Source organism: Phascolarctos cinereus, unplaced genomic scaffold, assembly GCF_003287225.1.
Source record: "Phascolarctos cinereus isolate Bilbo 61053 unplaced genomic scaffold, phaCin_HiC Scaffold_2;HRSCAF=192, whole genome shotgun sequence".
NCBI classification, from domain to species: domain Eukaryota; kingdom Metazoa; phylum Chordata; class Mammalia; order Diprotodontia; family Phascolarctidae; genus Phascolarctos; species Phascolarctos cinereus.
This window is the reverse complement of record NW_027555625.1, coordinates 110,329,307-110,346,161: the sequence shown is the minus strand read 5'-3', so window position 1 is coordinate 110,346,161 and position 16,855 is coordinate 110,329,307. Positions and strand designations below refer to the sequence as shown.

General features: G+C 38.2%; 1 protein-coding gene and 1 pseudogene across 7 annotated transcripts in view; both read left to right on the top strand.

The window, feature by feature from the left end:
* Nucleotides 1–16,855, top strand: part of PUS10 (pseudouridine synthase 10) — a 90,801-nt gene that overhangs the window by 35,294 nt on the left and 38,652 nt on the right. For 5 of the 7 annotated variants that reach the window (XM_020985499.2, XM_020985498.2, XM_020985497.2 and 2 more), the window contains 2 exons: nucleotides 4,489–4,523; nucleotides 12,984–13,095. In XM_020985499.2, the coding sequence (XP_020841158.1) occupies nucleotides 4,489–4,523; nucleotides 12,984–13,095 (147 nt within the window). Of the gene's footprint in view, nucleotides 1–4,488; nucleotides 4,524–8,517; nucleotides 8,687–9,390; nucleotides 9,464–12,983; nucleotides 13,096–16,855 lie in introns of those variants that run through there. The other 2 variants (XM_020985501.2, XM_078149534.1) reach the window with 2 other exon arrangements.
* LOC110207733 (claudin-6-like) lies at nucleotides 13,146–15,866 on the top strand (annotated as a pseudogene).

The window sequence follows — 16,855 nt, the reverse complement described above, 5'->3', positions numbered from 1 at the left end:
GAAAAAATATTTAGCAAAATAAATAAAAATACAACATAGATAACATTACACTTTAAAACTCAATGTGTGGGTTGTATGGTTCTTTATGTATAAATTAGTGGCTCCCATTTCTATTTGATTTTGACACCACTGTGATAGAGCATCAGTTAGGAAAGATTGCAGTGTAGTAATGAGAGTTTAGTTGAGATTAGATACCATCAATTCATACCTAAGTTGGAGGTGGTCAGCATAGTTATGTGATTATCTCCATCTGCATTCATTAGAATGTCATTAAGAGTGAAGTAAACCTTATCCAAGTTAGGGTTTGGAAAGGGATTAGTGGCAACAATATCGGAGGCAAGGAATTTAAAGGTAGAGGACAGTGTTAAATTGAGCCCAGCAACTATAGGGTCAAGATTTCTAAGGGAGAGAAGTGAAGACCAGGTACAAGTAATGGAATAGGAAAGTAGAGAGTAATAGGAAGCCATAATGAGGGCAAAGGCTATATTTAAAAGACTTGAGGTCCTGACATATGGAAAGAGAATAGGTTTTGGTAAGAGGAATTTCAGAGTACTTAAATCATGAATGTCAGACATTTACAGGTAATGGTAAGTTTTAATTTGTCCTTCCAGATCTTTCCTCAAGAATTCTCTCTACCTGCCGGCCCTGAAGTCAGGAGGACCTGAATTCAACTTCGGACTCAGACACATAAAACTCATTAGCTGTATGACTCTGGGCAAGTCACTTAACCCAATTGCCTCATATATAAAAAACAAACAAAAAACAAAACAAAAAAAAGAATTCTCTCTCCCCACCCCCCTCCCATCCTCTCATTTCCTCTATAATATCATTCTACTCTTCATTTTTTCCAGAAATTCTGGTTAACTTTGTTGGCAAGCTGTGTTTTTGTTTGAGGCTTTGCTTGTAGATTGTTGTGTAGTTATTCTTTTCTTCTGGGTTTTTGTCTTAGACATCCTTGCTTGGCTTCATAATGGTTTTTATCATTGGTGTCTTTTTTGTTGACTCATTCTTCCAGCCTTCTTTCCTGAATTGAGTCTTTGTGCTAGACTGCGTACATTTCTGAAGGAAATGTTATAGTCTTCTTTGGCGCTGATCTGTCTTTGCAATCCTGCAGTTGTTTTCTACAGGTACTGAGTGCAACTCAGGCAACTCGGGGCAGCTCAGACCAGGTTGCCATGAACTTTGAACATACTTGTAAGTCTAATCTAGAGCATCGCCCGATCGCTGCTGTCTTGTTCTAAAAGCTTTACAGGCTCTGGTTTGGGTTTGGGCAACACAGCTGCATACTTGATCATGCTCAGAGCTCCCGTAAACAGCCGCTGACCCTAGCCCTTGTCATCTCTTTGGAACCCTCTGCCAGTTTAGAGCTATAAAAATCCAGGATTACCTCTGGGTCATGCTCCTTGTCCTAGTTACTCATCTGCAGGCCTCAGCCCTGGTCTGTGAGCTGAGGTGCTGCTCTAGGGTCAGAGTGACAGAGGTGTGTCTTTTTCCTGAACCACACTCCCTGCCTTGGTGCATAGCATAAGGCTTCAGCCCCATCTGTGCTGGATCTGCATCCCTGGTCCAGGGTCAAAGCAACACAGCTGCTGCCTTATCTCTGTTGTATATTGGTATGTAGTTGCAAGTGCAGCCCAGTGTGCTTACTAGAATGTTTTACGTGGACTTCTTGACTGGACCCGCTCCTCAGTGCCCAGAGTCCTCTGGCTATTTCCTTGTGCTGGCTTGTCTGGAAAAATAACCCACTGTGGTTTCTCTTGGATTTATCTAACTCTCCACTAAGTCTGGTGCTCTTCAGTCTTTTGGAGTAGTTGTGGGAGGGTTTGGGCTATACTGCCTCTTCTTACTCAACCATCTTTGGCAGTCTCCAACTCATACTTTTTTCCCCAAATATATATCTTATTCTTCCTGTGGCTTGTTTCATGAATTAATGAATTCCTGTAAGTTTATAGAAACCAAGCAAGTAAATTTCTCAGATATTGAAATAAATGGATCCCCAGTCTCATTAATTTTTCTAAAATTAATTATAAAACTGCAGTTCACAACTCATCCATGCCTGTTTATCCTGTAGTACTCCCTCCCTCCCATTGCCAGTGAAGCTGAGTAGCCAAGACTCTTATTCACTGAGTGCTTCCCTGAAGCACAGAGTTGGTTAAGGGGTTCCTGCGACTGCCACAAAGCACTCTGGGGGCAAGGTTTGTATATGCTTAGGGTGACATGGGAACTATCCTATCTGCACCTGCACAGACATTATGGTTACATTATAACCATATTGAGAATAGGATGCTTGGTCAGAAGGGGAGAGGTCGGGAACTTGTACAGTATTTTGGGGCCAATAGTGGAATGGTTTAGTATTGGGCAAAAATGAATGAGCTGGATGGTAGGGGGTGTCTCAAACACTCCCAGGACTGGCAATCTCACCAAGGCTGGAATGCAGCCTTTCTTCTATTTGGTTTGTTTTTTACCTCTGTTTCTCATACTCTCTGGGGTACACACACTCTAATTTAAACTCCCCTGAACTAGATAACATGATGAGACAGCTCTTGAAATCAATTTTAGTTTCTACATTCATCCATCACACATATAGGCCAAAATAAGTTTCCGATCTTGAATAGTGGCCAGTGATACAGGGATACATGTTTTGTCTACACTATCAGTATATACTACATTATCACATTATCATTAGTTGTGCTTACATGTTAAGCTTTGGGCAGAACAGTAATACAATGGCATTGAAATTCTGATTTTAAGTATTTTGCTATAACCTCACACATTAGTTTGGATTTTTTAGGGTGGTATTTATTTGTTTTTGGTCTGTATCTATGTTTTCATCAATGTAGGGAAATTTCAACATTGAAACTCCCTCCACTCAAGTAGCTTGGCAGCCCATCTAGAATTTAGAGTTGCTTGGGGACACCAAGCAGTTATTTGCCCTGGGTTATACAGCTTGTATGTGTCATAGACAAGACTTGGTAAAGTCACAGATTTCACATTGAGGGAGAGTTCAGAGTTTGTCGAACTCTACTTCCTCTTTTTACATGTGATGAAACTGAGGCCCAGGAAAGTGAAATGACTTTCTGAGATCAACACAGAGCAGAGCCCAGGTCCTACAGTTCCAAATCCAAAACTCTCTCTGTGTCACCAACTTGCCTTCCCTAGTCAAAGCTGGCACCTTTAATCTCAGTCTCAATCTCTCTCTCTCTCTTTCTCTTTGTTGGGTAATTGAGATTAAGTGACTTGCCCAGGATCACACAGCTAGTAAGTGTCTGAGGCCACAGTGGAACTCAGGTCCTCTTGATTCCAGGGCTGGTGCTCTATCCACTGTGCCACCTAGCTATACACCTAGTTATGTATAGTACCTTTCATTTAAGCTTTCAGAACCTGCAAGGGAGATAATCTTGATCCCTTGTACCATGAATAATGTGGGATAGTAGATAAAGGGTAAGTCTTGGAACCAGAAACTCTTAGGTTCAAATCCTGTCTCATATACTTGGTAGCTCTGTGGCCATGAGCAAATTACTTAACTTGTCTGATCTTACCTTTTCTCATCTGTAAAATGGGGGTAATACCTGTCATGCCTACCTCATATTGTGTCTCAAATAATAAAATGTATGTAAAACATAGTATTTACATTGGTTATAAATTCAAGTGATCTATCTGTAGTAGTAAGAAACAAATAACAGCAGATGATAAAACTATTCAGCATTTGACCAGTGTCTTTAATCTGTAGCTGGTTGCTCTCATAGGACTCTTTAGTTTGCTCATACATATTTGAGTTAAATGTTTTACCTGTATGTTTCACTTTACTTATATGCATACATATGTATATGTAGTCATAGATTGTAACCTTGCTTGGTTTTGGGTAGATGGTCTTTAGGAGTTCTGTGGCCAAAAAATTCATTACTTGCTTGCCAATCTAGTGATATGCCTAATGATGTGGTTCATATGTCTGCATGTGTAGGAAATATATACACATATAAAATGCATGATATTTAGTGTGAAGTTTAGGATAGACATTTCACTGAACTGAGTAAGATTTCTCAAGTTTTCAATATTCCTTTCAAAAATGTAATTTTTAAAAAATTGACTTCCCAAATGTTTGCCTCGTGGGAAAGGAGAATAGCTAATTATTTGTGTCTTCAGGTCAAACTTAGTTTGGGACTCCCCTTGTAAATTAGGAAAATACATTAAAAATTAATGTGTGATTTCATTGATTTTTATGCAACATTAGTGGGAAATCCGTAGGAGTATAGGGGATACCCCCTGTTTAATTCTAGACTCACTGCAAACCAAGTGATGTTTGAATGCCTTTCTTGTATTTACGGAGAGTGAGGTTACTGCTAAATTTTTAAATGCTAACTCCTCTAAAAAGAGGAGTTTTATTAGCAAATTAGTTTAGGTATTCAGTGATGGTGTTGAAACTTATTTTCACTGAACATTTTTTCCCCTTTTCCTTTTTCTTTCTGGGTGTGACTAAACTGCCTACAGCATGCTGCATGGTTGCTGGTAAAACAGGAAATGGGGTGAGTAATTTGAGTAGGGATTTTTTACATTCTTTTAAATACAGACTACCTGGTTTTTTTAAGTGCTTTTACTCCGTTTCTCTTCTATAGGGTAGCTTCACTAGCCATTAGAGCAATTGAGTGCAAAGAAAAACTTGTGATCATTTGGGTTCATTGTGTTATCTTTCTCTAATCTGTTCCTTTGCCAAGCAGAAGGATACTCATTCATACTGATAGCTCATTAAATCTTTGCAGCTTTAGCATGAATGTTAATAGATTTGCTAGCACACATGGTAGGCAACCACATTACATAATATAGTTTGATGAGATATTTTAACAAGAGAAATTTTGTTTTCATCATTTGGGAAAGTTCATGGTATGTTTGTGAATGTGCTAGAAATTATAAAAAGTCTTAGTTCCATTATATGAGCTCTAACTAGGTTTTTGAAAGTGTATTTAGAATAACTGCTGGAGTTTTGGTTAGTAATTGTTTATTATAATAATGGTAAGCATTTATTATAATAAAATAATTTGCTGATTAATAGACTTTTTAAAGCAAAATGAGAAGAATTTTTCACTTGAGTCATTTTAAAAGTAAAGATAAAAAGAGAGTTCAGGATTTTTTACTTGATATTTGTGGTAATGATGAATAAATTTTGTAGTCTCAGAACATAAAATTTTTAAACCAGTAGAGATGAGGAATGTATTGACTTCAAATACTAAGTAATGAGGGGCAGCTAGGTGGCGCAGTGGATAGAGCACCGGCCCTGGATTCAGGAGGACCTGAGTTCAAATCCAGCCTCAGACACATAATAACACTTACTAGCTGTGTGACCCTGAGCAAGTCCCTTAACCCCATTGCCTAGCCAAAAAGAAAAAAAAGAAAAAGAAACAAATACTAAGTAATGTATTAAGGTATAATGTATTTTGACTGAGTTTGGTGATGTATTTTAAAAATAATACATATTGTTTTATTCAGTTTTTCATCAGAATTATTAATACACATCTATTCTATTTGGTTTTATGTTAGTTTTTATTTTATATCAGCCAAATTTATTATTACCATCTAAGACAAATTTTATAATATGTACCTGAATTATTAACAGGACTATTATTTATCTGAGAATCCATTTTTCTATTTAAACTTTATTAAATATCTACATTATGTTAGCTGCAGTAATAAGAACTTAGAACCACTACATGAAAGGTGTTAGATTGTTCTATCTAATTTAAATGATTTTTGGGAAATCACTCTTTTTTTCCCCTTATATCTTCATCTGGAAAATGGTACAGCCATTTGTCACAGACTTCAGGTTATTATATAGCACATATTATATAGCACATTAGTACTCATGGTTCATAGAGAAGTCCAAATCATGATCCTTCTCTTTGTTCTTAAACTTTGAGAATGTTGTTTAGCCTGTTCAGGCCATAAGTTCAGTTTAAAAAACATTCAGCATCTCGTGTGGGCAGAGGTCCTGTGCTGAGTCCTGATCATGCAGAGACAGAAACAATAAAAAGGCCTTTCCCTCAAGGGCCTTACATTCTGTTTTTAGACTGTTTCTGAATTTGCATTTGCCCCATGTTGATTTGGTTGTTCTCCTTCAAAGAGTTTAAGGTAAATGTAGCAGTAAAAGATTTGAATTCTCCTGAAGAACTATAAACTAGACTGGTACAGAATGCCAAAGGTCTTCCCCAGTATCAGGAGTTCCATGCAAAAGTAATCTAGAGGCACTACTGTTAAAAAATTAATTCAGAAATCTAAATGAAATTAGTTGAATTGAAATTTTTAGACCAGATTTGTCCCCATATAAATCCCTTTAGAATAATTATGATTCAGTTTTCAAAACTTTATAAACCTGGAATTTTTGTTAAGTATTTATTTTGTAGCAAAAGAAAATACATCAGAAATATCTCAACCTTTTTCCATGGCTTCTTGACATGGAGAGGAAGAATACATCTTCCACTCCATCCAGTAGCCAGTTCTTAAAGAATTGAGACTCTTTAGAATTATTTGAAATATTAGAGATTTTGTTGTATGACCATGTTCTTTCAGAACTGTAATGAATAACCACTTAAACATTTTAAAGAACTGCTTCTTGTTCATGCTTTAGAGTAATCTAGAAGATAAACCATCCGTATGTCACCTGTTTCTCCTATTCTTCAGAATATATTTGACATTTAAGTTAATCCATATATTTCCCATTTATTAATATTCTTCTCAAAGGAACATTGAAATGTGAAAAATAAAATTATCAAGAATATTGCTATAATGATTATTTCCAGGAATAGGAGTGCTGTAGTAAATTTTTTTATCCTTTTGGTGTTTCCTATTGGATTGTTAAACCAGTCTCCTTTGAAAATCATGGATCTCATTGCAGAAGTCCCTGTAATGTTTTGAGTCTTACATAGTGTTATTTGCACCAGCAGGACCTCAACAGGGAGTCCCTGTTTCATTTGGACTTTGCATAAGCAAGGAAGTTCAGTTCACTCTCCATTCCACTTCATTAGTATATTAACATATTTTACACACACACACACACACACACACACACACACACACACACACACACACACACACGCGTATATATCCAAGACAGGCATTGTGAATGGTCAGTGGGCCCTATCCAGAATTAAAATAACAGAAAAGAGTGGGCTCATTTGCATTTGGGAAACTACTTAATGGCGAACTGCTCTAAAGATTCAAAGTTGTGTGTCCAAAGGACAATAGACAGAGAAATATGGTGGGCACAAGCAGTCCATTGCACATTTTTAAGGTAATCTGTGTGGAAGTTGTGTAAGACATAACTTCTGTGAAAGAAATTTGCTTTGAAAAAGTGATTCTCCTAAAACACAGGTCTGACCATGTCTCTCTCCTCTCCAGAAAGCTCCAGTGGTTTCCTGTTGCCTCTTAGATCAAATACAAACCCTTCTGTTTGGTATTTAAAGCCCTTCACAAACTGTCTTCAGCTTACCTTTCCAGGCTTATTATACCTTACTTCCCCTTCATGTATTCTGTGGTCTAGCCAAACTGTTTTAATACTTTTTCATACAGGATTTTATGCCTTTGCATAGGCTTTCCCTAATGGAGTCATCTTTCTTCCTCCAAAGGTCCTCTCCAAGTGTTGCCATCTCTCTATAAGGCCTTTTTTGATTCCCCTCACTTGCTAGCAGCACCCCCTGAAATTATCTTGTATTGGTACTTACCTTTGTATATGTCATGTATATCCTTTGCTTCTCTTGATAGAATATGAGCTCCTTGAAGGCAGTGATTGGCTTTTGTCATTGTATCCCAGCCACCTCATACAGTGACTAGCAGTAGGTAACTCTTAATAAATGGTTATTGATGAATTCCTTGCAGTTCCCTTCAATAGACGTTCATCCTGCTCTGACTTCTTTGACTTTCAGACCTAATAGGAAGCTAGTGTATACCTTTGTTCCCCTACTGTCACTTCTAGACTTATCCTTTACCACCATTTCACGATAAATTTTCTTCTTTTGAAATCATGCCGTTTGTTTACTCTTCTTTCTATTTTTATTGCTTTCATCCACCAACCACTCCACTCACTTTTCTAGCATTCTCAACCTGGCTCATCTTTCTACTATGTCCTCTGTCATCTTCCTTTGGCACTTGAATATTCGTGTGGACAAACCCTATGACTGAAAAATTCATTGACCTCAACTCCCATAGCCCACTTTAGCCAAATGTTGTCATGGTTATATCCTACACTTTACCATCTCTTCTAATTCCATTACCTCTGATATCCAGTATTCCATCTCCCAGCCATAATTGCCTGTTCTTTCTTCTGGCCCACTCACTCATACTTTGTCTATATTGTGATTTCTGGTCCCTTGATCAATGCCTGTTCTCCTGGTCTGTCTCTTCAATTGCCTCTGTACTTAGTCATGCCCTTCTGATCTGCTTCTTTGTTATTTCAGTAGTTAACATGCTAATAATCCTTGATTTACATTATTCCCACCCTGTGAATCTTCATCCCTAGGTAACCTGTATCTGCTTTATCTTCACCTGTTCCAGGGCTACTGAGAGTCACTGGAGAAAGTAATGAAATTGAAATTAATTTCACCTGCTACAAATTTATGAAACATAAGCTCAGATCAATCCTTGCTACTGCTCAATAGTACTTGTATTCTGCCTTTATCAGTTCCCTCTATTATTATCCACAGTAAGTATTCTAAGCCTTTTTAACACTTTTCAAATTGTAGATATGCCACCCTACATATACTGATAGTAAGTGACATAATCATCTGCTTCTCTGAAAGTCCAGTCACAGGGAGCTCTCTTTGTTCTTCCGGGCTATTGCTCAGGAGATATATCCCTACTTTTCACCTTTACCTGTGTCTTTAGTCTTTTTCACCCCTGTTAGCTCCAGGTTTTTGATGTAACAGTTAACCTATCACATATTGTGAATTTAATCATCACAGTAATTTTGATATACAAAAAAGAACCAGAAAGAATTAAGCCAATCAATAAGTATTAAATACCTGTCATGTGTAAGGTACAACACTAGGTACTGGGGATACAAGTGGAGAAACAAAAGCCAAAAACCAAAATAATCTGCAATCAAAATGAGCTGAGAACTTTCGCTATATACAGCTAGATTTTTAAGAAGTATATATTAAATTTCACAGTATAGTGACATTCTTGTATTTGTGACCCCTTTTACACTTTAAAAACTTTTCCTGTGCATTTTAAAATGTTTATTAATGCTCTTTTTGGGTGTGGCTAATACTGGGATTTGTTTTGCTTGATTATACATATTTCTGATAGATTTTTTTGTTTTTGCTTTCTCAGTGTGTGGGGGATGGGGAGGTGGAGGAAGAGAATTTAGAACTAAATATAAAATAATACTGAATTTTTTTTAAAAAGGAAGAAAGAAAAGGAGCCCACCTTCCTTGCTACTACCGATATCAATCACTAGTGTGCTTCTACTAATGGACAGGTATGTCCAAGAGCCCTGGAAATGGCAGTGCCCCCCAGACCACCAGTCCTGCTTCTAACTCTGTTCCTGCAGCCATCAGTGCAGGAGGCAAACCCCAGTGGAGATCAGACCTGGCTACTCTTTCTGTAGATGCTGCCAAAGTCCTTGGCACTGTCAAATAGCTCAGAATTTAAAAAATAACATTATTATCAATAAAAATAAGTCAGGAATTTGCATCACTGTGTTCTTTGCCACAGCATCCCAAGGACCATGGTGCCTTTCCATCTGACTTGCTGCTGAAACTGTTGTCTCCTCTGTTAGAATCTGATCTCCTTAAGAACAGAGCCTGTCATACTTTTTCTTTGTGTCCCCAATGCTTTGCACATAGTAAGTGCTTCATTCACTCATTCAAGTTATAGAGGTTCACAACTTGGTGTTATCCTTAACTCTTCTCTCATCCCAGAAGTATGATCAGTTGCTAGACGTTGCATTTCTAGCTCTGCAGCATCTTTTCCATCTGACCCGTTCTCTCTGCTCACACAGCCACTACCTTAATTCAAGCTCACCTTATCTTTTGCCTTGACTCTTTTTTTGTGTCTCCGCCTGAGCGTCTTCTTCCAACTCCAGTCTGTCCTCTATCTAGCCCTGTGTTCTTTTCACTCTAGTTTTATACTCAGCTGCCTCTAGTATCAATTAGAAGCACTGTATGCTATTTAAAGCTCTTCACAACCTGGCCCCTTTCTCCCTTTCCAGTTAAGCAGCTGGTGGTGTAGTGTTTAGACTGCTGGGCCTGAAGTCAGAAATGCCTGAATTCAAATCTAGCCACCAGCTGTGTGACCGTGGGCAAGTCATTTCACCTCTGCTTTCCTCAATTTCCTCATCTATAAAATGGGGATGGTGATAATAGTACCAACCTCCCAGATTGTTGTGAAGATCAAATAAGATAATTGTAAAATGCTTAGCACAGTATCTGGCACGTAGTAAGTGCTATATAAATGTTAGTTATTATCATTTTTGTATTTTTATTATTAATTATTCGTACACCTTACCCACCTCTGCATACTCTTATGATCCAACCTTGCTGGCTGCATAGCAACTTAGAAAACCTCCGATTGACATTCTCTATGTTGTAATTTATATTAGTAAATATTCCCCAATTACATTTTAATGTAGGTAGGTACATGAGTTTGACACTGTTCTATATGAAGCCTTTCCTGATTTTCCTGAGCTGCTAGTGCCTTCCTTCCCAAAACTGCCTTGTACTAACTTTATAATTATTCTACATGCATTCTCCCTTGTTCAAATGTAAGCTTCCTGAGAGCAGAGACTGTTTCACTTTTTTCCTTGTATTCCCCAGCCCTTAATAAATGCATGTTAATTGACTGCAGATTTAAAAACTGTCAACTGACCACCTCCTTTGATTTGATACTGTTTCCTTTTGACTGAAGAAATACCATCCTCTCCTGATTCTTCTGGTACCTATCACTACTTCTCAGTTTCACTGCTTTCTGATCTTTCTGACTCCTTTATGTGATTATTTCCCTCAGTGTGTCAAACTTATGGCCCCCCTCAGATTAAATGTAATTGGGAAACGTTTACCCAAATAAATTGGATACATTACAACATAGATAATGTTAATTTGTGGTTTTCTAAATCAATAGGCAGGCAGCAGGGATCCCTTTCTGTTTGACAGCACTAATGTGGAAGGTGGGATATCTGAGCTAATTTTGAAGGAAAACTAGGGATTCAAAGAATCTTTCCTTGTTTCTCTTCTGTGTTTTTTTCAATATTCTTTCCCTATACTTACCAGATTTTTATCTTTAGCCCTTAACTCTTTTCTGAACTCCAGGGCAACATCTTCAGTTGCCTATAGGACATTTTAACCCAATATATCAGCTAATGTAAACACCGCTGACATGTGTGTGTTATCTTTACTTCTAAACTGGTTATAAGACTTCACTATTTCTATCTGTGGGACTATTACTCGGTTTCCTATAAATGAAGCTGTATTGTCTTTAGTTACCAATTCCTGTCAGTTCTTCATTTGGTAATTAGACATTCTTTCCTTATCTTTATTCCTACTTTCACCACTCTGCTAATGCCTTAAGTGCCACCTACCTTGATTTTTGTTAGAATCTCCTAGCGTCTCTTTAGGATGCAATGCATCCTACATCCTATCTAGTAGAATAATCTTCCTTATTCATAGGTCTGGTTGAATCATACTCCTTAAAAGTGCTTAGCTCCTTATTGCCTGTCTGTATATTTCAAACTCCTTTGATTAGCATTCAAGGATATCTGCAATCTGTTGCCATGCCATGTTATGCCACCTTCTCAGCCTCCAGTATTCTCCACCGCGTATCCTACAATGTAGCCAAGTCATTCTGTTCTCCTCCCTAAATGACCTCTGACTTTCTTTTTCTGTGTCTTTGTTTATGCTGGTCTCTTTACCTAGAATGTCCTTTGTCATACCCTTCACCTGCTCAGTTTTACCCTTCCCTTTAAAGAATATATCATATGACAACTTTTTTTTGTGAGGCAATTGGGGTTAAGTGACTTGCCTTGAGTCACACAGCTAGTGAGTGTTATGTGTCTGAGGCCGGATTCGAACTTTGGTTCTCCTGACTACAGGGCCAGTGCTCTATTCACTGCACCACTGAGCTGTCCCAACTTCTTGATGAAGTCTTCTCTGATGTTCCCTCCTATCTCTCCCAAAGACCTTCTTCCCTGTGCTTCACACAACAATGTTTTCTGACTCTAGTGTGATTATCTTGTACTATTATATATCATAATTATGTTTTTCTAAGCTCCATGCAGCAGGAACCATGTCATTTAAAATTTTTATGTCCCTCAACATTTAGCACAGTGTTCTGCATATAATAGTTGCTTAATAGATGTTTTCTAAATGGATATTGAATGGTTGGAACTTAACATATTTACTATGGATTTTCAGAACCCATGAAGTAGTTATCCAGTTTTCATCCAATATTGCACTGGCTTATTTGTCAAAATTGTATTAATACTTCTTGCCTCATTCCTTCAAGGATATGCTGTTTTGTTAACATGGGTGTTACCTCCAGTAACACAAATGGAATTTTTCTGTAATCCAGTAGGTGGATTTTGAGAGTTGCTGTGACCAAATAGTTGATCATCTTTTAACCAGCCTGGTTGTGAGCCTCTCCAAATTTAGTTCAGCTGGTTCTCACATAATCTATCTTGGTCCCGTATTCAGAGTTTTCTAGCTTGTTAGAACCTGCCGTGATGAGGCATGAGAGTTGGAGTGCAGCAATAAATTCTTTTCACTTCATGTCTCTACAACATGAACTTTTCCAGAACTTTCTGTTCTGTAAACATTATGTATCTGGTGATAAGCAAACGTACTAATTCTAATTCAGAAAAAACTCAGGTTGCTAGTGAAAATATTTTACATATGCTATAACCATTTAATAACGACTTTTTTCTTTTGTAGTTCCTTGCTTCTGGTCCTTGATAGAAAAAATAAGAACTCCATGCTGAATCTCTCTTTTTTTTTTATGATGTTTAGGAAACAGGGCCTGTCACTAGGAAGAGATGATATTGTTCAGCTTAAAGAAGCCTACAAATGGATTACTCATCCCTTGTTCTCAGAGGAGCTAGGTGTTCCTGTTGATGGAAAGGTATTAACTGATTGAGTTCATTTTTTGCAATTCTTGTCTTCTTAAAACATCATGAGGTCCTCTTAGTTAAGTATTCTTCTGTCTAAACAATCCCTTGGGTAAACATAAAGGTTTTCTAATTTCCTAATTTTAAAATGTAGCATCCAAATCTTTTTTAGACTTTCCTCATCAGAGATGTTTATAACATTACTGGTTGTTCATCCACACATTCAGTTCTATTTTTCATGAGTTTCTATGAACCTGCCCTTCATGGAATACTTTAGAATGTTTCTTATCATACCCAAGGCAGAAGAAGAAAATGCAGTAATTTAGAGAGAGCATTGAGTGTAGTAGGGAGAACAGTAAGTGTAGAATCAGGAGCTGGATTAAAATTCTGTCTGCAATTAGTATATGTGTAACCTTGGGCCAGTTTCTTCACCTTTTTGTTTTCCTCATTCATAAAGTGAAGGTATTAGACTGTGTAATGCCTAGCACTGTCTCTATTGAATTGAATTAGATGCTCTACCCCTGCTGCTCTCTCTCCTTTCCAAGGCAGGTCTTCTGTAAGCCTCCCTCCATGGCTTCTGCTGGCCTCCAGATCCTGGGCATGATGTTTTCAGTACAGGGCTGGGTAGGAAGTCTAGTGTCCTTCTCCCTGCCCATGAGGAAAGTCACAGCTTTCATTGACAATGGCATTGTAGTGACCCAGGTGGTGTGGGAAGGCTTTTGGATGTCATGTTTGGTCCGGAGCACTGGCCAGAAGCAGTGTATGGTGTGTGATTCTCTGCTGGCCCTGCCTCATGACTTGCACACAGAGAGAGCCCTCACTGTTATAACTCTGCTTGTGGCCCTGGTAGCCTGCTGATTTACCTTGCTGGGGCCAAGTGTACCATCTGTATAGAAGGGGAGGAACCATTGACTAGCACTGCCTTCAAGAGTCTTCTTCCTCATCTCAGCAGTCCTGGTCCTGAACCCTGAGATTATGCCCATGGGATCATCAAGGACTTCTACAACCCCCTAGTGGCTGAGGTTCACAAACAGGAGTCTGTTCCTGGGTGGGGCAGCTGCAGCCCATCTTCCAGTAGGTAGAGGGTTGCTGCGCTGCACTTGTCCCTTAGGCGGCTCAAAAAGCACAGAACAGTCTGTGGTCCAGTGGTCTGCTTCTTTTTCAACTCTGGGACTCCCGAGGTCCTTCTGAGTACCCAGCTAAGAATAATGTATGAATCTGGAAGGAAGTGTGTATAGGGGATGACTCCCTGAGGTAAGAAAAGCCCTCTTCCTGCTTCCCTCTCAAGGGATGAAGCTACAGGTGACTCCAGTCAGTCTTGAGATTTTTTGTTTTCTTTGCTTTTCTTTCTTTTTTTAACCCCTTGGGTGACTGAGCCAAGAGGAGGACTCCATTTCCCATTCCTGGTGTTTACTAATGCACATGATATCCTCTAGACATCACCCTTGGATAATAGAGCTGTACTGATGCTGCCCAAGAGCTCCACAAAGATCTATGTTAGTTCTCTACATTTGCTAGAGCTGATCTGCTTTGGTTGTGGGACTGAACTTTCGTTCTGTCAGGTATTAAGTGCAGAGTTCTCTAGGGTGTTTTCTAACAACCCTCACTTTAATGAAGATGATCTCATGTCATCCTCACAACAGCTTCTATTTTGCCAATGAGGAAACTGAGGCAGACAGGGTAAGCAGCTTACCCAGGGTCGTATATTTAGTAAGTGTCTGAGATTCAATTTGAACTCAGGTCATCCCAGCTTCAGATTCAGTGCTCTCTGCATTTCCATCTAGCTGCCTTATACAGTTAGTGTTGGAAAAAGGTTGTATAGGTTTGCCCTGACTTTTATTGGTTAGTCTGTGATCTGATACATGATATATCTCTTTATGAAATTATAAGTAATAGTGTAATGGTTCTATAGTAAATAACTTTGAAGCTAACTTTAATATAGAGCAGGCCTGTACAACATAACGACCCACGGTCTGCTTGCGGCCTGCCAGAGCAGCCTGTGGGTGGTATGTTGTGCAGGGCTGTTTTATATCTTCTACATTTTTTGTGGGCTGCCTGAAATCCTTTCGCAGGCTGCAAGTGGCACGTGGGCTATCAGTGACCCACGGGCTGAAAGTTGTACAGGCCTGGTATAGAGCAAAGGATCTAATGTTTTTAGTGTCCTGGACCCCTTAGGAAGTCTGGTATAAGTTTATGGACCCCTTCTTAAAATAGTATTTCAAAGTACATAGGATTACAAAAGAAACCAGTTATATTGAAGTACAGTTACCAAAATATGAGCTAAGTTCATAGACAACCCCAGTTTAAGAAATCCCCACTATAGAGCACTGAAGCTTATATTAGTTGTAAATATAGACAGTAGGGCAGGATAGTAAGGAGATCTTCATCTCTCCACTTCAACAAACAGGTGAGAAACTAGCTGGTTTTGTCACTTGTTAGTACACCCTAGCAATATCACCCTTGCAGAAGTGCATTTTGCCCCATTACCCTTATTATTCAAAGTTCTCGGACTTTTAGATTCGGTATTCATATTTCCTATACAAGTACTCTCTTGTAGTATACTCAGGTGCTTATCTAAACTCTCACCATTGATGTGAGTTTCTGATTTAGTTATTTTTTCCAAGTTCATTGCCTTTATGCTTTCAGAATTTAGAACCAAGTCAGCAACACATTCAATCAGTTTATTCTTTTTACCACCTGACTTTAAATGTAGTACATTTAATTTTGTAGGCCCACTGTACTCATTAACAGTAGCAAGAATGTTTAATAGAAGGTGAAAAAGAGCCACCATATGTTAAATTATCATTTATACATATGTTATCTTTTTTTCACATTTTACTAGACTGAACAGTAGGGACTGTTGACATAGCTTACTGCCTATTTAATAAATAACTACTGATTGAATCAATGTCTGTAGTCAGTACTTATTAAGTGACATTACTTGCTCCTGGTCAAAGAAAAGAAAAATAGAAAAACAAAGGAGATTTATCATAATCTTAATATCCCCTCTCTGGCTGAGGTATCAGAGTAGGACTGTAGTGGAAAATTATGTAGCTAACCGATTATAATTTCACTACATTGTAACTGAAGACTGATTCTAATATAAATGAAGAAATGAAGTAAGATGATGATAACTAATGTTTATATAGTTGTTTTAAAAAAGCATTTTCTAGTAACAGTCCTATCAATGAGGTGTAGTACAAGTATTATCACAATTTTAAACTTGAGGACACTGAGGCACCTGAACTTTCCCAGAGTTCCACATCCAGTAAGTACTGGCGCTAGGACGGGAACTCTGACTGAAAACCCATACTCCTTTATGAAAGAAAAACTGTGGCATATTGTTTGGACGTTGGCCTTGGAGTCAGAGTCCTCTTCTGTCTGTAACACAAATTGCTTAAGTCATACAACTTCTCCATGCCCCAGGAACTCTCTAAGACTGTAAGATATAGATGAGTTGTCAGTCTGCTTCAGCTGAGGGAGTTCCATTCTATGAGTATCTTAAATGTCACTGGTCCAGACCAGGAAAGAAAGTTATTGCTTCTATGCGTACACTTTTGGTGCGCTGATAACTTTACCTGAGGAAAAAAGATATGAGAAAAACATTACTCACATATTCACATGGATTATTGTTTCTCTTGATATAAGGAATATTTATAATCATTTTTTGCTTCATTTTTTTTTTATTAATAGGTAGAAAGGAGATGTCACACAGACGAACCTATTGAAGAGTTATTCTTAAGATTTCAGGAGTTCCTGATTTGTAGTCTTACA